We start from the raw sequence: 22,101 nt of genomic DNA on the forward strand, positions 1-22,101 counted from the left end.
AGGGCTATTGTCGTCAAGAATTTCTGGCTTGCAAGATGAACATTTTTTTTGTATGTAAACAGGGCCCAAACTTGGGTTTCGAAAAAAAATCACAGCAATCACTTGAATCTGTTATGGTTTTACTTTGGAAATAGTAATACAAACCTTTTCCCCAACCATACTATCACATCCTGCCCTTCTCCTGAAGGGCTCGACTCCTTTGACTGGGCTTTGCTTCGCCAAGGTCTTGGCTACAAGTGTTGGCAGGCTTCTCGACTGCGGTATGCATCACGGCCAGGCTTACCTTCTCCTAACCAGGTGTTCGCAGGGGATCCCTGGAGAGCAATTGCCTGATTTTTGGTTGTCCTAATCCAGGCCACTTCCTATGACCCCGGTTGGGATCAGCTAACTTATCAAAGATCAGGGATCAAACTGGGATCTCGCTGATCTTTTAGACTCAGCTATTCAACAGATAAACATGTTGAATGTTTGTTTTATTTGTGTTGAGTCCTTCAAGATAAACTGTTAACATGCAACAATCCTGGCCCAGGATTTCCCCAAGCTTTTCTCCCTTAAATTGAAGCTCTTCCTCCATCTCCATGACTTTCTGAGGTATCACTAGTCCTGGTCTCCTTGAGCATCCTTGATTTTAATTGTTCCACTATTGTTGGTCATGCCTTAGCTCTGGGATTACATCCCCCACCCCTCAGCCGCTGTCTCCCTGCTCCTCTCTCCCTTTTAAGACGCTTTGACCAATAATATAACCACCTATCCTGAAATCTTTTCTTTGGCTCAGTGTCAATATTTTCACTCTTTAAATTACCCTCCAGTGAAGTGCTATGGGCATTAACAGCATTATATTAAAATGCAAATTGATGTTGAAGACAACACCTTTTGAATTTTTTAATAAAATAGCTTTATTGAGCAATCACAATAGATTCTCAGTTAATCATTGTTTGGGGCCCTGTGGTCCATTGGTGACCAGTGGTCATCTTCAAGAAGTGTCTGTCTTGGCGCCAGAAGGCTGTGGATTGACACACCACTCCAGAGATTTAGCACCGTGGTGCTTCAGGGCAGAAGATGCTGGCAAAACTCAGCAGGTCTGTGGAGAGAGAGAGAGAGAATTAACATTTCGAGTCCAGTATGAGTTGTCTTTAGAACTGGGTCCGGCACTATGGATGCTGGAGATCTGAAATAAAAGCAGTGTTTTGGAGCTTCAGTGCTACATTGTCGGAGGTGCTGTTTCAGATGTGATGTTGCCTAGGCTGTGTCTGTGCCCTCGGGTGGATCTAAAAGATCCCTTAGCACTACTCAAAAGAAGAGTACGGGGAGTTCTTCCCATGTCCAAGTCATCATTTATCCCTCAAAGCAACAAAAAACAGGCTTGAGCTGGTGAACTTCCACAGAGATTCCTGTGCTGTAACTTTGGAAGAAAGAACAGATATGTATGAAGAAGCTCCATAACCAGATCATGTTTCTCACTGATGTTTGTGGGATCTTGCTGTGCACGAGTTGGCTGCCCTGTTTCTCTGCACTTCAAAAAGTACACCATTGGTTGAAGTGCTTAGCAATGTTGTGAGTATGTGGAGGTTACTATGTAAAAGCAAATCCTTTCTCTCCAACATATGATGCACTTCTGATTTGCATGCTCAAAACTCTGCACTAAAGTATACATTTGAATATGGTCTGGCTTGTCACTCAGAAACTCAAAACTCATTATGACAGTGCCCCTTTAAGCTGATCATAATTAAATAGATAGCTAAACAACTACATGTGCTCCATGAGGGATAATAGTATGACTAGAGGTGACTGGTGTCACTTGGGCTGAACGGAAAATGAAAATTTCTTGTGATGTTTTAATTATTCTCCATTAACCTTTTGAGTACTGCAAGCCTATTTGGATTTCAACATATGCATTTCCTTGTGCAATACATCTTCAAAAATAGCTTGCTATGACATCCCAATGCAGAATGTTAATTGGTATCATCTCCAAAGCGTGCAGGTTATGGAACAAGTTAATTCCAAATGTGCTGGAATTTAGTAGGAAAATTGCAAGGGCCAGAAGGATTCAAATAGAAAGCTTTGCATCCAAACTAATATTCATCAACCAGGATTCTGTGTTGAGGGGTGTGGCATTTTCATGAACATCTTCAGATTTAAAAAGAGCTTAAAAATGCCCAGGGTGTCTTAAATGCCATGAAAAAGCTTCTTTGCTTGCTGTCATGTCAACCAAAGGAACAATTAAGTGAGAGAGGTCTCCAGCAATTCCAACATGTTGAGTGGTCCTAAGGTTCTGAGATGAACGGTTAATAAAAGTCAAGGTGCGGGGGGCTTAGGATTGTCGAGATGTGTGGTCAAAGGTGTCGTAATGAATGGTCCAATGATATCTGCTTCCTGAGTCCCTGATCACGCCTTCACTCTGCTGGCTTTTTTCTCCCCCCCGCCCCCCCACAGCCTGTCAAATTCAAGAAGTGTTAAACTTTTTCTCTCTATCTCTCCCTCCTTCTCTTTCTTTCTCCTGTGGTGCTGAATACAGGGACACCAGAAAGTCTAGCAGAGAAGGAACGGCAGCTCATGGCGATGATAAATCAGTTGACGAGTCTGCGGGAGCAGTTGCTGGCAGCTCACGATGAACAGAAGAAACTGGCGGCCTCGCAGATCGAGAAGCAGCGGCAGCAAATGGAACTAGCCAAGCAGCAACAGGAGCAAGTGAGTACAGATCAATGGAGTAATCCAGTTTACGGGAAGTCACACAAAGTTCAGCAGCAAAATGCTTCAGCCACAGAATTAAGAAGCTATAATTCAAAACTTAGTGAAAAATCCATGGTTTTACAGAGGCAATACTTGGTGCCTCTTACTCAACATGATGGGGGCATCAGCTGACTTTTGCACTATGACTTATAACCCTGGTGACCTACTCTTAATAGTCTGAGCCTTTATAACTGAAACAATATAATAAAAGCAATGAAAGATTGCCTGGGGAGTTGTTTAATGTAAGTACACTTAAACCATGCTGTGACTTATGTACCAAATTCTATGGCTGAATTACCACTCATAAGGACCGGAGAATATCATGGGCCAGAATTTCACGCTACCCCACCCACCCACCCGCCCCTGCACCCCCCGGGTGGGTTTTTAGGTGGGGTGGGGTGGAAGCTTGAAAAATTGAAGGAATGGGATTCCCTACAGGTTCCCACCCACCTGACCACACAGCAATTTTACGCTGAGGTGGACAAGGCCTCAGACGGGACGCCTGCCCTTGCCCCAACTGAAGACCTTAAGTGGCCATTTATTGGCCACTTAAGGGCCGTTTTCAGCCAAATCTCAATTTTTAGGTCCCTGCAGGAGGATTTACCTGGTGTGGAGGAAACGCAAGGAAAAAAAATGGGCTTGGATTGCAGGTGGAAAGGGGCCAGGGGTTGGAGGGGGGCGGTGGGATTGTCCCCTCCATCAGAAGCTCCCTTCTGACCGCGGGCACCTACTCCATCCCTTCATGTCCAGTGGCTGCTGGACTTCCCTCCACCCCCAACCCCTTGGCCTTTCCCCTGACACCCTGATCACCTCCTTTGTACTGCCCCCAGGCCCTCCCTATCCTCTCCGCCCTTGGACCCTTGTCCTCCGGTTCCAAGACTTAGGCTCAGGCATGTCGGTACACTTCTTCTTCAGTCCACTGCAGCTCTTGCTGCTGCTGGGGCTGGAGAACTGCCAGCCAATCCCTAAGGTGGGACCTCCTCCTGTGTGAGGGCCGGAAGTCCCGCCTGCAGCCACTTAACCCTCATTCGAGCATGATTGATGGCGGGGATGTGTTCCCTGCTGACTCTTCGGATAGCGGGAAGGGAGACTCCACCATCTGAAAAATGCAGTCCATGGAATTACACAGCACAAAAGAAAGGCATTCAGGCAAATGCTCCTGTACTGACTCTTTGAAAGGGCTATCCAATGAACCCCACTCTTGATCCAAGTCCTACAAAATTTTCCTTTTTCAATTATGTTTCCAATTCCCCTTTTGAAAATTACTATTGAATCTGATTCAAGTGCCCTTTCAGGCAGCGCATTTCAGATCAGCATAGCTCACTGCATAATTTAAAACAAATTCTCCTCCTCTTTTTCCCCTCTCTTCTTTTATCAATTATCTTAAATCCCTGTACTCTCATTATTGGTCCTCCCATCAGTGAAAACACTTTCTCCTCATTTTATTCAATTAAAACATCTCTATTCAATCTCACCAAAATCTTCTCTGCTCTCAATGTGAACAATCCCAGCTTGTCTAGTCTCTCTTCATGTAACTGGAGCCCCCCGTCCTCTTTTCCACCTTCCTCCAATTTTCTCTTCCTGCTCTTCTCTCCTCATCCCTCCTCTCCTGACTGTGGGTGTGTAGGGAGAAGTGGGCATTCCTTGTCTGGGAATCTGTACAGCGAGCTCAGAGAGTTGCACATGCACTCTTCCAGAAAGGATCATTGGATAGTGAGCAGGAGTCCTCACCTACCTTTCCCTTTTGAGCCTGGAAACCAATTGTATTACGCCATCTGTCTGTCTATGTTAGGCTAGCTCAGTACAGATTGAGGATTGAACCTGGATTGGTCCTGCACCACATTAATTAGTACAAATGAAGAATCCGATTCAGCCTCTAGAAATTCCTGTTTATTGCAATTTGCAAAATGGTTCTCCAGTAAAAATAGTCACGTGTCTCACCAAGGACACTGGTCTGCTGTTGATCATGTGATCAGTAATCTGCGCTTGGTTTAGTAACATGACTGATATGTGCCATTTGCTAGAACTCTGACTGGTAGGAGTGTGAAGCGAAGCTCTTCTTCTGATCCAAGTGAACAGTTACAGGATCACAGCAAACGGAAAATGGCAATGAACAAGATGGAGGTCACTACTCAGTGTTAACATAGTGGCTTAAATAAAAAGTCAAGAATAAAATAAGACCTATCAGCCTGCCTTAATACCTTGCAGACTGCAGATTAATCCAGACACTTGCTCTCCTTAGGGCGATTCATTCTGACATTCAGGTAGCTTTTGCCTCAGTTTATGCTGAAAGTGTAGTATGAGTCAAGGCCCAATGTAACTCAAAGCAAAGTGATGGGAGACTGCCTAGAGCATGTTGTTTCACACTGCTTCTGATTGGCTGAAATGCAACTCCAGTTTGGTGCGAAACAGAATTTATTAAGTTGAGGGTTTTCCTAGACATCCTGGGCTCTCTTTTTAAAGGTGCCTTTAATTAATTCAAAGGTTTAGACAGTGCAATTCTTCCAGCTGTGCTATCTTCACCTTGAAGACATGAAGGTTCTGACTATAAGACGTGAAAAACTTTCATGACAGAATCTGAGTTCCTGACCAGCAGTGTTAACGGGTCACTGTATTGTGCAGCGGCTACACTGGGATTAGCTCAAAAATACAAGAAATGCAAATCTGGCTTCCCATCCTCCACAGTCTGTGAACTTCACCCAAAATTCTTATCTGATCCTGCACTAAGATCTACTCAGCCATAATTCCTGTTCCCACTGGCCTACATTGACTCCTGGTTCCACAATGCTGCTAATATAAAATTCTCATCCTTTGTTCAAATCCCTTCCCGCTTCTTTCTATTTCTAACCTCATCCAACCCTGCAACCCGGTGAGAATATTGAGCTTCAACCAACTCTGGCCTTTTATCCTTCTCCCACTTCTCCATCATTGGTAGCGTGGTTCTAAGCATTTGAAATTCTCTGCATCTTTCCACCTCCTTCTCATCCCTTAAGGCTCTCCTTAAAACCCATCTCTTTGATCCAGAAGTTAATAGTCCCTACAAATATCTTGTCATTTGGGCCAGCGTCCATTTTTGTCTGATTATGCCTTGGTGAGGCCTTTGGAATGTTTTTCTACATAAAACCCAGTTGTCATGTTAAAAGCAGCCTTAAATTTACTTCCTATTGGTTTGTAATTAAGCGCTTGGTCCCAAGTGCTATGGGATATTTTACATCCACCTGAAAGGGCAGGCGGGATCTCTGTTTAATATCTCATCTGAAAGAAAGCACCTCCCCCAGTGTAGAACTCCCTCAATACTGCACTGGAGTGTTAGCCTGGATTATGGGTTTGAATCTCTAGAGTGGGACTTAAACTCATAACCTTCTGACTCAGGCGAGAGAGCCACCTGAGGAGCCATGGCTAAAAAATACAACTAATCTGTTACATTTGCATATGTAGAATGAATGTGAGATATGAGATAAGAAGTTTTTATTATTAGGTCAAAGACTTTATCATGCAAATTGTGACAATAGAGTACTCCAACATTATAAATTGCATTTACCTCAATTCTGCAAAAAGATAAACAATTACTCTTTGAAATGATGAAATACACTACAGGTAATTTGTTTAAAATGGTCAAAGTCCAAAGTGTGAGTGGTCTATTGTTTCAATTTGCATGATTAAGTCTTTGACCCAATAATAAAAACCTTCCTTTCCTAACACGTTTCTCCTATGCATCGTAGGTTTGTAAATGTCAAAGGTTTGTTATTAATGGGAGGTGAGCAGACTCCACGTTTTACGAGCTGGCTCATTTGCCTGTTTTAATTTTAATTGTACTGTAATTAAAAGCCAGCCTTACCTTAAAACAATCTGTTGTGATCTGCAACAAAGCAAAAATTGCAATGAATGTAACAACTGTTCCTGGTAAACAATCAAATCACTTCATTTAATTAGTATTGTGTCACTTTGATCGGGTTGGCAGCTTTTGTTTTTGATGAACTAGCAATCAACTTCTGAATTGCAATCTGTCAGCAAGTCAAGATTGTGCACTGTGACTAGTCTTCCAATACAGTGTGCGATGCTTTTGTTTATCTAATTAAGTTGCATTTCCGGTTTAATTTGTACGATGCCTTTAAACGTGCCCCACCACCGCCCCCCCACCCTCCCCCCCCCACCATTCTCCACATCACCTAAACAAATCCATTTGTCTTAGATGTTCAACAAAAGAGTTTAGGAGTGATCTTTGCAGGCTTGTCGAAACAAAAACCAAAACAGGCCCCAAAAATAATAATCCAGAGCCCTTGTTCTTCTCAGTCAGAAAGTCGAAGGTTCAAATCTCACAACAGAGGCTTGAGAACATCATCCAGGTTGAGACTCCAATGCAATACTTGAGGGAGGGCCACACACAGAAATGCAATCTTTGGGATGAGGCACTAACCTGAGTCCGCCCTCTCGAGTGGACATATAAGATCCAACAGCACTATTTTGAAGACAAGTAGGGGAATTCTCCCCAGTGTCCTGGAAAATGTTTATCGTTGACTGTTACTGTTCAGGAGAGCTTGCTGCATGTAGATTAGCTGCCATCTGCCCTCCATTATACCCAAGTGACTACACTTCAGAAGGACTGCATTAGCTGTGAGCTGCTTTGAGTCATCCTGAGAATAGATATATAAATGCAAGTTCTTTCTGTTGTTCCTCTAAATGTTAACTCATGTCCCGTGCTGGAATGTGAGTATATGGATGTCAGGTGGAGGCAGAACTACCATCAGCACCCTCTCCCCACCAAATGGTCAAATAGCTCTCCTGACCTTGTCTAATCTAGACTAGGCTTGTCCAACCTTTTCGCTCGGGGGCCACATTTGCATATTTTTCTCAATCAAGGGGCTGATGAGTAAATTTTGGAAAGATAAGAGTTGGCACGACAATAAAGCAATTTTTTTATTAAAAAGCTGAGGTTTTAAGGAAAGAAACAATTGCTGAGCAAAAGTACAGCAATGTCATAGCAAATTGTTAATTTTTTAAAAAGAGTAGTAATTAATAAAAATGACCTGTGTATGTGTGTGTGTGTCTGGCTCACTGCCAGTCTCAGGGTGCTCACTCACTCACCCTCACCCACTTGTGTGTGGGTGCGTGTGTACATGTCGGTGTGTGGTCGTGAGCATTAGTGAGAAACCTGAACCTGGTCGCAAGGCAAACTCCACTCTGACCACTCACCCCTCTCCCCCGCCACGCACTCGGTCTCCCGCTCTCCCTCCACACAACCAATTCCTTGCACTCCACCCTCCCCCTCTTCCCAACCCCCACCCCAGACTCTCTCACTCCCACTCCCCAACCACCACCACCAGCACCCCAACCCCCCTCACCCCCCGCATACACTCTCATTCCCACATACTCACCACAACACCCTCTCCTCCACAGCCCTGAAGGGATTTGGCCCTCCTGGGCCAACAAGACTTTACCCAACATCCCCACCACCCCCTACCCCCCCAGGCCTGATAAGGCTTCACCCGACATAACTGGCTCCCTGGGTTCCAGTGCCGATGTACTTTCGCTTCCCTGGCCCTCACCACATTCAGGAGCGCCGGTGTTGGCTGCTCCTCCATTCAGAGACTGTTCCTCTACCTCATAGGTTCAGCAGCAAATGCAGGAGAGAAACCGCCTCTGGTTGGAGGAGCATCTCCATTGAAACTTGCCTGCTTGACTGTAATTTTGAAAACTGGGTCCAGGGGGCCGCACAGAGGGGTTTTGTGAGCGGCGTCCGGCCTATGGGGCCATATGCTGGCAAGCCTGATCCAGACACGCACGTAAGAAAACAGATTTGCATGGCAAATTGCCATGGAGTCATGTCCCAGAGATGGGCCAGTGCTTTCAGTACCCAGAGCGCAGAAAATAACAAAGAAAATGGATGTTTATAAATTCAGATGAAGAAAGGAAAGATTTTTTTTGATGCATTTCAGGTGTAAAAAGCCACGTGACTGTTTCCTCTCCATTCCCAAAATCCATCGCAGACAGATGGAGACTTGAGCACTTAGTCAGAAGGCCCTGCTTTTCCGCTTGGCCCCTTTTCACCTGCAGTGAGCCACGTGTGGGCATTGAGCCCAAAAAGGGAAGATCCCAGTCAGGGTGCACTTAGCGAATTACGGAAACCAAAGCAAAATATTGTAGATGCAGGGAATCTAGAATATCACAGCACAGTGGGAGACCACTCGTCCCATCAAGTCTGAGCTGTTTCTTCCAAAGAACAATAGAATGAAATAAAAATGCTGGAAAACCCTCCAGGCCAGGCAGCATCTGTGGGGAGAGAAACATAGTTTAATGGGCTGGACTTTTCCTGCTCTCTGGGGAGGGGCTGGGAGGTGAGAGTGCTGGTAAAATGATGGCGGAAAGCAGGAGGAGAGCCCGTGCCTTTCCGGCGCCATGGGATATTACCAGCAGTGGCTCAACCATCCACCAATCAGTTAATTAATCCCATTAAGTGCCCAACTAAGGGCCACTTCCCCTCCCCCACCAGCATTTTATTGGTGCTGGGTGGTACCATGGCAACATGGGGAGACTACTGGGTAATCTGGCGGCATCCCAGCAGCAATGGTTGCCCCGGCAGCTACACCCCTGCTGATGGAAGATTTACCCCTCCTGACCTCCAAGCCAGCTTGCCCCCGGCACAGTTAATAAAAACCCGCCTTGTTTTCAAAGGCGCCTCAGCATGGAGGCACCTTCTCCTCCTCTTGGCAGTGGCTGCCACCGGTCACACTGCTGAGCCCTCTGATTGGACTGGCTGCTCTAGGAGGTAGGATGCCATCCTCAAACGAGCCTGGCAGGGGTCTCTTTATTAGGTGCTGCCGGTAAAACACTGCCTAGCGTCCAGCCACCTGCTCAGGCATGAGTCGGGCAGTGTCACTACCTATTCAGTGAGAAATTTCAACCCAATATTTCAGGTTGATGACCTTTTTTTATCAGGACTGAGAAATGTTAAATGGACAGCTTTTCACCAAACCCAACTGGGTGAGGACAGGGGTCAGAAGAAGAAAGAGAAAGGCTCTGTGATAGGTTGGAGGGCAGGAGTAGTTAAACGACGAGGGATGATGGCACATGGCAAAAAAAGTGGTGATAATGGTAATGAACGTCGAAATAAAAATGAAATATTGTAAATTATTAATGGAGTTGTTTTAAACTGATACCAAAGTCTCTCATTCCTTGTCCTTTCTTACAGATCGCAAGGCAACAGCAGCAACTACTACAACAACAGCACAAGATTAACCTCCTTCAGCAGCAAATCCAGGTCAGAGTTCAGCCTCTATGGGTTATATTGTTATTGATGTTGTCTTCATGTCAGGGCTGGAAATGGAGGATTTCTGAAGGATAATCACTGGGTAGAGAAGTAGGGGTTGGAGTGGGGAGAAGAGAGATTGCTGCAGCCACTCCCAACAAGCTTAACAGGAAGCCAAAACATATTTTGTACGCTCCGGATGTGCAAAAACCTACTGTTTTGTGTTTGCTCTCGATGCAGGCAGACCAGCCAGCCAACCCAACAGGGATTTGTATTTTGACAGTGGAATTGGGCCTGTCAATGTCTCTGTCTCAGTGAGGTTGGCCTGACTGTTTCCAACACCTGCTCCACAGCAACATTCATCCAGCCTCACAAGCCCCATCCAATGCTTGGGTGATCTCCTGAAATACTGACCCCTGCAGGCACTCCGCCCCCAAATTCCAGCTGTGAGTCTAGACAACGAGTGCTGTGGGAAATTTGATCACAGGATGCAGTGCAGTCAAGTCTAACCCTATTCTTGCCCAACACCCACACATGGCTACAGTGGAATGGCTGATTTTCTGATCCCATTAACTTGGAGGAATTAGGGGCAACTTTACTGCATCAGCAGCCCCTACCCCCACCACACCCCTTTCCACCACCACCCGATATCAGTGAACTCAACACAGCCTGGAAAACGAAATACTGGATCCAGTCATTTTCCACAGAGACAAGTACACTTCACCACCTTAGCTATAGGGACCACCTTCTCCCCTACCAATTTCAACTTTTTCTTTATTAGCTCAGATTCTTACTTTTGTCCTTTTTGAGGTGAAGGTGACCATATGGGGTGTTTGCTAAGGTTCCAGTGGGTATGTAGGTGACTGCTAAGGCCAACCTGCCTCCAGTGGGCTCTGCTACAAAAAGGACTGACCCTGCAGATGATTGTGTTTTGGACGAGTTGCTGGCTCAGGATTTCCTCTCCTTGTGTTTTTCCGTCTGCCTCTAACATACGGTCGCTTTTGAAAGCGGCCGCACCATTTATTTTACTTGGTTGCACTGGGTGCAGTGATCCTGGGTGAGATTCCCCTCGGACTCGAAGTCAACATCAAAACCTCCAAGTGAAACCTTCAGAGTGTCTTTATAGTGCATCCTTTGACTGCTATGAGAGTGCACCCCAGACTCGAGCTGTCCTTAGATGATTCACTTTAGTAAGGGATTGTAAGGCATTCTGGCAACATGACCAGTCCAACTCCGTTGTGACTATCTCAATATGGTGTGGATGCTTGGCCTGCCAGCTCAAGAGATTCTACAATGCTCTGAAGTCTGTCTCCAGGCCCAGACTACTGGTTCATCACCAATCCTCTGTGCTGACAGGTCAACACTACTCACAGGGAAGGCCTAAATTCTAAGGCCTAAATTCTAAAAAGATGAGCAGAGCATTTTAACCATATCCCCAATCGGCCTTAACCATCAATGGAGAAGCAATCAACAGGCTGCCACAGGTTGCCATCAACTGCTGTTTTGATGACTCTCTCGTGCGGTTAGAAATGACAAGCACAATCAAACTCCTGTCTGGTGGCATAGCTCCAGGAGCTGATTCTATTCCAGCTGAAGTCTACAAAGTTGGAGGTCGAGAAGTTCAGTGAACTCTTTCAGTCTATGTGGGAGCAAGGAACCATCCCGCAAGAATACAAAGCTGCCTCCGTTTTCCCCTAGCAGAAAGAAACTGGCCAATCTTGTGACAATCATAGAGGAATTTCACTCCTCTCCATTGCCAGCAAAATTTTCACTACAATCCTCCTGAACCGCTTAGTGCAACATCTGGACCAGGACCTGCTGCCAGAGAGATGGTGTGGTTTTAGCAAATGTTGAGGAACAATTGGTATGGCGTTTGCAGTTCGACAGCTCCAGGGGAAATGCCAGGAACAGAACATGGAGCTCTACACATGTTTGTCAACCTGACTAAAGCCTTTGACCCAGTCAACCGTGATGGCCTTTAGAAGGAATGGAGAAATTTGGCTGCCCTGTGAAATTCATCGCCAATGGCTCAACAGTTCTGTGACGACAAGCTTGCATGTGTCCTGGATGATGGTGAGTCTTCTGACTCTTTCCCAGTGACTAATGGATTTAAATGGGGCTGTGTGCTAGCGCCAACCCTCTTGAACATGCTCTTCTCCGCCATGCTGTCTGACACCATCCTATGATGCGTGATCCTGGCATCAAAATCAGATATCGCATGGATGGGTTACTGCTCAACCTTTTGACTCCAGCAAATGCCAAGACCTCCGAGGACGGACACACTTTGCAATTTCCTGTTTGTCGTTGACTATGTGCTAGCTGCTGGTTCAGGGCTGGACATGTACGGTACCTTGGAAACTCAGATTATTGTGGGTTCAAGCCACATTCTCCGAAGACTAGAGCACAGAATTTAGGCTGGGACTTGATGCAGAACTGAGGAACTGTTGCATTGTCACAGGTGCCTCTTTCAGGGGAGACGTCGAGTCAAGGCCCAGTCTGCCCATTTGGGTGGATGTAAATGATCCCATGGCACTAATCAATGAAGAGCAGGGGTGCCATCCTGTTTGTTAGTTGCCTGGGCCCTAAGCTCTGGAATATTCCTCCCTATGCCTCTCCACCTCTCTCCTTTACATTCCTTTTTTAAGATACTCCTTATAACCTATCTCTTTGACCAAACCTTAGTCACCTGGTCTAATATCTCCTTGTTCAGTGTCATATTTTGTTTTATGATGCTCTGTGAAGTGCCTTGGGAAGCTTTATTACATTAAAAGTGTTATATAACTATAAGTTGTCTTGGCCAATTTTTATCCCTAAAAAGGATTCATCTCGTCACTATTTGTGGAATCTTGCTGTGCTTAATCTGACTTTCTTTCCTACATTACAGCAGTGAGTATATTTCAGAAGGTACTTCATTGGCTGTAAAGCACTTGGAGACATCCTGAGGTTGTGAAGGCACAATGTGAATCTAAATCTTTTCTTTCACACCCACCAAAACCATCCTGACAGACATTGATTATGCACCAATCATGGATTGAACTGGAACTTGGTGTGTGTTGCCTTGGCAGCACAGGTCATTGCAAGGTTAAGTCGGAGAGGTAGAGCTTCTGTCTGTAATGTTGTTCCTGCTTTTCTGCAATCCACTTGCCTGTGGGGAGGGGTTTTTTCCTCTCAGGCCTTGTGTCCGCACTGTACCACTTTACTTTTCTTTCAGGATAGCGGGCAGTTTAATTTTCTTTTCTCCCCCAATTCTTCTTATTTCTCACTGAAAATCTAGCCTCTGCAAGTTGGCACAAAGGCTGGCACTGCCACGCTCTGCCTCTGATACCGTTTGACATGATGTGCTTGCTACTCGACCTATTGAGCCTGTCGAGCTGCCAAACTCGCTCTGCGAATGAGCTGTTGTGTAGCAATAGATTTGCTGCTGATCAGTTTATCCAGTCGTTCTTGATTTTAGTGAAATGACGGGATACGATTGCAGAGGGAACGTCACAGACTAGTGATTGAGATTGGGAAATTTTCAGCAAACGTTGAAAAAGTTGTTGCAGTAGTCGGCCTGATTCTGAGAACGGCCATTTTTTTTTTGGTTACAAGTAACACACAACCTCGGAGTCTGAAACTACAACGTTACTTGTAGATTCCTCCAGTGCCAATAAAGGTATTGGACAAAACATTGCATGTACAGGGCAGAACACCAATTTAACAACTGACCTCTGAGTCATCCATTATAGTGAGTGCCAGGGAGGGCTGAGTTCAAATCCGAGATATTGAACTGAACATTTATCCACATGATCCTGAAGTTGTCTATCACATCCACCCATCAAGGAAGGGAGAGACATTTATTCACTGCCTTTTTTGACCACAGGGAATTCCAAAGCACTTTACAGCCAATAAAGTACTGTTTAAAGTGTGGTTATTCCTGTAATGCAGGAAGCACAGCAATTTATGCACAGCAAGATCCCACACGCAGCAATATGATGATGGCCAACCCATCTGTTTTTGGTGAAGTTGATTGAGAGATGAATATTTGCTAGGAGACTGGGGAATCTCCCCTGCACTTCTTTACCATAGTGCCAGGAAATTGTTTACTTCACCTCAGAGGGCAGGTGGGCCTTGCAATTAATATTTCATCTGAAAGACCACATCTCCACCAGTGCAGAGCATAGCAGCAGAGAAAATAGGAGGAGTAGGCCATTCGGCCCCTCAAGTCTGCCCTGCCACTCAGTAAGATCATGGCTGAGCTGATTGTGGCCTTACTCCTGCTTGCCCCCAATAACTCATGTAGATCAAGAATCTACCTAACTCATCCTTGAACATACTCAATGACCAAGGTTCTACTGCTCACTGGGGAAGAGAATTCCAAAGACTATTGACCTTCTAAGAGAAGAAATTCCTCCTCATCTCCATCTTAAATGGGAGACCCCATATTTTAAAACTATGTCCCCTAGTTCTAGATTCCTCAGAAAGGGAAACATCCTCTCAGCATCTACTCTATCTTAAGCCCCCTCAATCATGTGTTTCAGTAAGACCGCCTCTCCTTCTTCTAAATTTCAATGAGTATAGGCCCAACCTGCTCAACCTTTCCTCATAAGACAACCCCTTCATCCAAGTCATTAATATAGTTGTAAATAGTTGAGGCCCCAGCATTGATCCTGTGGCTCTCCACTAGTTATGGCCACCCTGAAAATAGCTCAGTTATCCTGACTCTCTGTTTCCTGCGTCAGCCAAGCCTCTATCCATGCTATATCAGCTCCAACAACACGAGCTGTTATCTTGTGCAGTAATCTTTTATGTAGCACCTTATCAAACGCCTTTTGGAAATCTAAATACATTGCATCCACTAGTTCCCTTTTTTTTCTCCTTGCTTGTTAAACCCTCAAAGAACTCTGATCAATTTGTCAAACAGGATTTTCCTTTCACAGAAACCATGTTGACTTTGCCCGATAGCAGAACATTTAGAAATTCATAATACGAATTCTTTAACAATGGATTTCCCAATAACAGATGTTAGGCTAACTGGCCTATGACTTCCTGCTTTCAGTCTCCCGCCTTTCTTGAACTGCAGTGTTACATTTGGGGTTTTCTACAACACTAGACCTTTCTAGATTCTAAGGGATTTTGGAAGATTACAGCCAATGAACCCCTGTCTCTGCAGCCACTTATTTTAAGACTTGGGATGCAGGCTATCAGGACCAGGGGACTTGTCACTCTTCAGTCCTATTAATATTCCATTACTTTTTCTCCAGTGGCTGTTTGAAGTTTCTCCTCCCTTTTGATTTTCTACTACTCTTGGGACACATTTTGTGTCTTCTGCAGTGAAGACAGATACAAAATACTTGATCAAAATCTTTGCCATTTCCTTGTTTCCTATTATTAATTCCCCAGTCTCATTTCCTAAGGGACCAATGCTCGCTTTAGCTACTCTATTCCTTTTTATATACTTGTAGAAGCTGTTTTTATATTTCTTACTAGTTTTCTCTCATATTCCAATTTCTCCCCCTCATTTTTTGCTGATTTCTAAAACTTTCTGCCCTACCACTAATCTTTTCAGCATTGTGTGCCTTTACTTTCAATTGGATGCAGCTCTCTTTCAGTCCTGCACTGGGAGTGTCAGCCCAGATAATAACCTATCCCCATTTGCCGTTGTTATCCCGTAATAGATAAGTTAAATAAAGCAGTTTATGTTGCAACTCGGGAATCCTTAAAATCTATCACTGATTGCTTCTGGATATGCCATTATAAAGAGCCCTGAAATGGAGACTGCAGTACTGTACCCTTTTTGGCTTGAAATCATTCTGCGGTAAATCATTGTGTGTCAGCAGCAGCTGTTTCCATAAAATTTTAAATGTTGACTCACATTATTCACTGAAGCAGCCCCAGCTCAAAAAAAAGAAATCAAGTGTTTCCCATGACTTTGCAACCTTTTCCCAAACAACTGAGATCTCAGGCCTGCGACTCAACAATTGCTTCTCACAGAAGCCATCACAGCTGATGTCCTATCGCTTACCAGAATGGGACCCCGCCCAATGTCTGCAGATAAACCCCTGGGAACTCCAAGCACAAATGAGTGTAGTGCTCCTGCTGCAAATTTCGAACATTACCAAGACTGCCGGTTCATAAACTGACGACTTCAGGTTGCCGAGCTGTTTAACAGGAGGCTCAAGAAGGGAACTATCGCACAGAATTGAACGTCCTCACCCACCCCCAAGCCCCCACAGCTAGCCGAGCACCTCAGGAAGGAAAAGAAAAAGGGAGATATGGTCTTTTTTAGTATTGAGCCAAAGCATTCCCTTCACACACCTAAAAAAGCTCAGTTATTAACTGTTTCTTATGTTTGGGTTTGTTTCCTATATTGCATTTCTGTGGTTTTAATAAAAAAAGTTTTGCAAACACAATGCCTGTACATAAGCATTCAAATCGGTGTTTGGGTGTGTGTGTTTTTGACCTCTAACAACAAGGAAAAAGAGAAAAAAAAGACTTGCATTTATATAGAGCCTTTCACAACCACTGGATGTCTCGAAGTGCTTTACAGATAATGAAGTACTTTTTGAAGTGTGGTCACTGTTGTAATGTAGGAAACATGGCAACCAATTTGCATTCAGCAAACTCCTACAAATAGCAATGTGACCCGGTCATCTGATTTTTGTTGGTTGAAGGATAAATATTGGCCAGGATACTGGCAATAACTCTGCTGCTGTTCTTCAAAATAGTGCCATGGAATCTTTCACATCCATTCAAGCAGATACTCAGTTTAATGTCTTGGTCAAAAGACGGTATCTCCGCCAGAGCAGTGCACCTTTAGTACTGCACTGGAGTGTCCATATTATTTTTGTGCTCAAGCTCTATAGTGGGACTTGAACCCAGAGCTTGTAATTTAGAGGTGAGTGTGCTACCAACAGTGCCATGGCTGACATGCAATTTGTCCCTGAAACTGAGACCATCCATTCAGCTGCCTTTTCCCCTTCCCTAGACCTCTGGGACATGATTCCTCTAATGTTCCTCTCCCACTCTAGCCCTGAACTCACATCTTTCTCTAACTTCTGGCTTATCTCCCCTCATGTTCCCTCCCAAGGCTATCTTGTCCATGAGACCCACCTCCTGCTCCCAGTAAACTGATAATCACCTAACTTCTGTTCCTAGCCCCCATGCTAACTGATATTAGCAGTTGTCTCTCCTCAGGCACTGTCCCCCTCCCCTTCAAATCTGCCATCATTGCCGCTCTCCTCAAAAAAATATCCTGTGCGTTTGCAAAATTGCTCCATCTCTAACCTACCTTTCCACTCCAAACATGTTGTCACCACCCAAATCTGTGCCCACCTTTCCCATAAAATGATGTTCTAACCACCCCCCCCACCCAATCAGGTCATTGCCCCTGCCCCAGTACCAACATGGTTCTTATTAAAATCACAAATGACATCCTATGTGACTATGGAAACCATTCCCCCCTTGCCTTTCTCGACCAGTCTGCAACCTTTGACATTGTTGACTGCACTGTATTTCTCGAACACCTCTGTGTACCATAGTTCAGGGTGGGACAGCCCTCACCTCATTCAATTCCTATCCGTCCACTTGTAGCCAGAGTATAGCTTCTCCTCCTACCCCAGCATCATTCCCTGTACAAGCCCTCATACATAAAGCCCCCCTTCTATTTCTCATCTACTTGCTGGCCCTGCCGACATCATCCAAAAAAACGTAAAGTTCCACAAGTGCACTGACGCCCAGCTCTACTTCATCACCACCTCAAAAATCATATACTTGAATCCATTATAACATTTGAGAGATCCTCCTTTGTGATATGGGCCTCCTCATTAAGTATTCACAAAATGAGAAGCGGTGACTGTGCCTAAAAATGCCAAGTCTAAGATTTTTGATCCATTTGTAATTAGCAGTCAATTATCCCAAATTCACGCTTGTTTCCTACCTGCTGTTTATATCTGCACCTCAATGATAGAAGTTATGAGACCTTGGGATGACTTTCTTTTGCCCACCGCAATGTTGCGCACTATAGTGGGTAAATCCAATCTGGAAGCTGCTACACTTTTCCAATTTCCACAAACAGCAGTAAAAACCTAATCTAGCCAATTTCTGCCCCTTCGTTCCACCATCAATCATAAGCAAAGCGATGGAAGGTGTCGTTGCCAGTGCTACAAAGCAGCACTTACTCAGCAGTAACTTTCTCACTGTCAGTCTCAGTTCCTATCCTTGGTCCAAACCTGGACAAAAGAACTGAACTCAAGAGGTGAGGCTTGATGACTGCCCTTGACATTAAGGAAGAATTTGACTGAGTGTGGCATCAAGGAGACCGAATAAAACTGAAGTCAATGGGAATTGGGGAAAACTCTCCACTGGTTGGAGTCATACCTAGCACAAAAGGAGATGGTTGTGGTTGTTGGAGGCTAATCACCTCAGCCCCAAGACTTTGCTGCAGGGGTTTCTCAAGGTAGTGTCCTAGGTACAACCATCTTCAGCTGATTCATCAATGACCTTCCCTCCATCATAAGTTCAGATAGGGATTCGGCTGATGATTGCACCATGTTCAGTACCATTCGTACCTCCTCAGATACTGAAGTAATCCGTGTCCAAATCAGCAAGACCTGGATTTAGGCTTGGGCTGATAAGTGCCAGGTAACATTCGCACCACACAAGTGTCAGGTAATACCATTCCCAACAAGAGAGAATCTAACCATTGCCTCTTGATGTTCAATGGCATTACCATCACTGAATTCCCCCACTATCAACGTCCTGGGGGTTACCATTGACCAGCAGCTGAACATCACTAGCCATATAAATACTGTAGCCAAGAGAGCAGATCAGATGCTGAGAATCTTGTGGCAAATAACTCAGCTCCTGTCTGCCCAAAGCCTGTCTACCATCTGCAAGGCACAAGACAGGAGTGTGACAGAATACTCTTCACTTGCCTGGATAAGTGCAGCTCCAGCAACACTCAAGAAGCTCGACACCATCCAGGACAAAGCAGCCCGCTTGATTGACAGCCTCTTCATCAGCTTAAACCTTCACCCCCTCCACCATTGATGCACAGTCACAGCAGTACGTACCATCTACAAGATGCAGCAACTTACCAAGGCTCCTTTGACAGCACCTTATGAACCCACAATCTCTGCCATTTAGAAGGCAGCAGACACATGGGAACACCACCACCTGCAAGTTCCCGTCCAAGCCACTCACCATCCTGATTGGAACTATATCACTGTTCCTTCAGTGTCACTGGGTCAAAATCCTGGAATCTCTTCCTAACGGCACCGTGAAATTCAAGAAGGCAGCTCACCACCAACTTCTCAAGAGCAATGAGGGATGGGTGATAAATGCCAGCCTTGCTGGTGACAACAACATCCCTTGAACAAATAAAACAACAAATGGGGAACATGGAGCATGTCACCATTATTGACATTGCAAAATTCTGCCACAAGCTCCATTAATGAGCCATCGAGTCGAGCCCTCTCCCTGTCAACTGTCTGAGGCTGAGCCAGACTGTTCTCAACCTTGGTGTCATATTTAATGCTGAGATGAGCTTCTGGCCATATATTCGTGCCATCACTAAGACGGTCTCTTTTCCACATCCGTAACATCACTCAACTCGACTCCTGGCTCAGCTCATCTGCTGAAACCCTCATTCATGTCTTTGTCTTTCTAGACCTGCCGACTCTAACGCATTCCTGGACGGCCTCCAATCTTCCACCCTCTATAAACTTATGTTCCTCCAAAGCTCTGCTGCACTTGCCCTAACATGCACCGAATTCTGTTCATCCACTATTCCTGTGCTTGCTGACCTACATTGGCTTACAGTAGAGCAACGCCTCTATTTCAAAATTCTCATTCTTGTTTTCAAATACCTCCATGGCCTTGCGCCTCCCTAACTCTCTCTAACTTCCTCCAGCCCTATAACCCTCCGCGATATCTGCAGTCCTCCAATTCTGGCCTCTTGCACATCCCTGATTTTAATCGTTCCATCATTGGAGGCTGTGCTTTCAGCTGCCAATGCCATAAAACTCAGAAATTCCCCATCTAAACCTCTCTGCCTCTCCACCTTTCATTCCTCCTTTAGGGTGCTCCTTAAAACCTATCCCTTTGACCAAGCTTTTGATCATCTGTCCTAATATCTCCTTTTGTGGCTTGATGGCAAATTTCATTTGATAATGTCCCTTGGGACATTTTAGTACATTAAGGTGCTATATAAATGCAATTTGTTGTCTGTTATGGGCGTACATGCACACACATACGTGTGAGCAATCCTCTGCATTCTTATATGTAAAAGAAAGATCTTGCATTTACATAACCTTTTTCAGAATCTTGAGGTATTCAAGGCACTTTACCAATGAAGTGCTTTTTGCAAAATTGTCACCTTTGTGATGTAAGAAGCATAGCATCCAAGCTGCGCGTGGTAAGCTCTGAAAAATGGCAATGAGATAAATGACCAGGTCATCTGGTTTCAGTGGTGTTTATTGAATGGCAGTTCAAAAGTACTTCATTACCTGGAACATCATGTGGATGTGAGAGGCTCTACAACAATGCAAGTTATTTCCTTTTTCCTATATAAATTTAGATTATTGATATTTTTATTATAACTGCCATTATATTTTGGGAGCCAGCTGTATAGGAGCTAAATTTTGGAGGGGCAGCCAGCTTACCTCTTTTTCACTGGCACTACTTGCGTTTTGTACAATATCTTTAAATTACAGAAAAATCTCAAGGTGCATCACATCACAACAACTACTTGCATTTATACAGTACCTTTCACACAGTAAAATGATGCATGGTGTTTAAATAAGACAGGCCTGTGGAGATATTCTCCTCCTTTGTTGTTGAGCAACTAAGTTTGGACACAGAATAGCCTGAGACAGAAAGTTAACAGATTCAGACACTAGTTCATAATATACAGATATATTTTTTGAGGCATTAAGATCTGGTGGCCTTTGGTTTCAAATGAGGTTATTCCTTATTTTATTTGTTCTTAAAACTAGTTTTAATCAGGAAACCAATGACGTTAGTGAGATCTTGAGAGATTGTTATTGCAGAAATGTGATTTCAGTTCTGCATTTTAGGAGTTGCACGACTGTTAACCAATAGTTAAATTATTGCACCAGAAAAATGATTGTGAATGTGTTGACAGTAAATGCTAGGACAGGTCAGTTATTAATCCAATTTTTCGCTAGCTTGCACTATGAATAGCAGAGATTATTGTGAAACTATTGAACAATAACTCAAAGCCTGTAGCAGCATGAGCAAAAACTTCTGAATATTGTACACCTGAAGTGCGCAGAAGATGAAAATCTCCTGGCTTTGATCCAAAGGCCTTTATTTCCTCGCCGCTCCATAACTATGTAACCTCCTACAGCCCTGTGAAATCTCTGCCTCTTCCACTTCTAGTCCCTTTTGTGCATCTCTGATTTTCATCACACCACTGTGTCTTCAGTTTCTAGGCCCCAATCTCTAGATTTCTTTCCCTGAAACTCTCAACCTTGCTTTCCTCCTTTTAAGCTGAACCTTAAAACCTATCTGTTTGACTAAGTTTTTGGTGACCTATCCTAACATCTTAGAGTCAAATTTTATTTGGTAATTTCTCCTCTGAAGCACCCTGGGACATTCTGCTATGCTAAAGGCATTATGACAAGAACAACTTATATTTATATTTAACATAATGAAGTGGCCAAGGTACTTCACAGGAACATATAAAGCAAAGTATGGCAGCGAGCTACATAAGGAGACATTAGATCAGATGACCAGAAACTTGGTAAAAATAAATAGGTTTAAGGAGTGTCTTAAAGGAAGAAAGCGAGGTAGACAGGCGGAGAGGGATATGAAGGGTATTCCACAGTTTAGAACCCAAGCAACTGAAGGTGCTGCCACCAATAATGGGATCTTCAAGAGGCCAGAATTAGATGAGTGCAGATATCTTGGAGGATTGCAGGGCTGGAGGAGATAACAGAGATAGGGAGATGCCATCGGGCACAGGAGTGATTGATGAACAGGGCTTGTTGCAAGTTAAGACAAGGATGGCAGAGTTTTGGATGACCCCAAGTTTACGGAATGTGGAATGTGGGAGACCAGCCAGGAGCATGTTAGAATAGTCAAGTCTAGAGGTCTAGAGGTCTAAAGGCATGATTAAGGGT

The 22,101-nt window shown here is 44.5% G+C and overlaps 1 protein-coding gene across 4 annotated transcripts in view; it reads left to right on the top strand.

The window, feature by feature from the left end:
- sox5 (SRY-box transcription factor 5) overlaps positions 1–22,101 on the top strand; it is a 406,357-nt gene that overhangs the window by 163,745 nt on the left and 220,511 nt on the right. For all 4 annotated transcript variants that reach the window (XM_041203211.1, XM_041203209.1, XM_041203210.1 and 1 more), the window contains 2 exons: positions 2,516–2,688; positions 9,920–9,988. In XM_041203211.1, coding sequence (XP_041059145.1) covers positions 2,516–2,688; positions 9,920–9,988 — 242 coding nt within the window. The remainder of the gene's footprint in view (positions 1–2,515; positions 2,689–9,919; positions 9,989–22,101) is intronic.

The sequence above is a fragment of the Carcharodon carcharias genome, chromosome 13, assembly GCF_017639515.1.
Source record: "Carcharodon carcharias isolate sCarCar2 chromosome 13, sCarCar2.pri, whole genome shotgun sequence".
NCBI classification, from domain to species: domain Eukaryota; kingdom Metazoa; phylum Chordata; class Chondrichthyes; order Lamniformes; family Lamnidae; genus Carcharodon; species Carcharodon carcharias.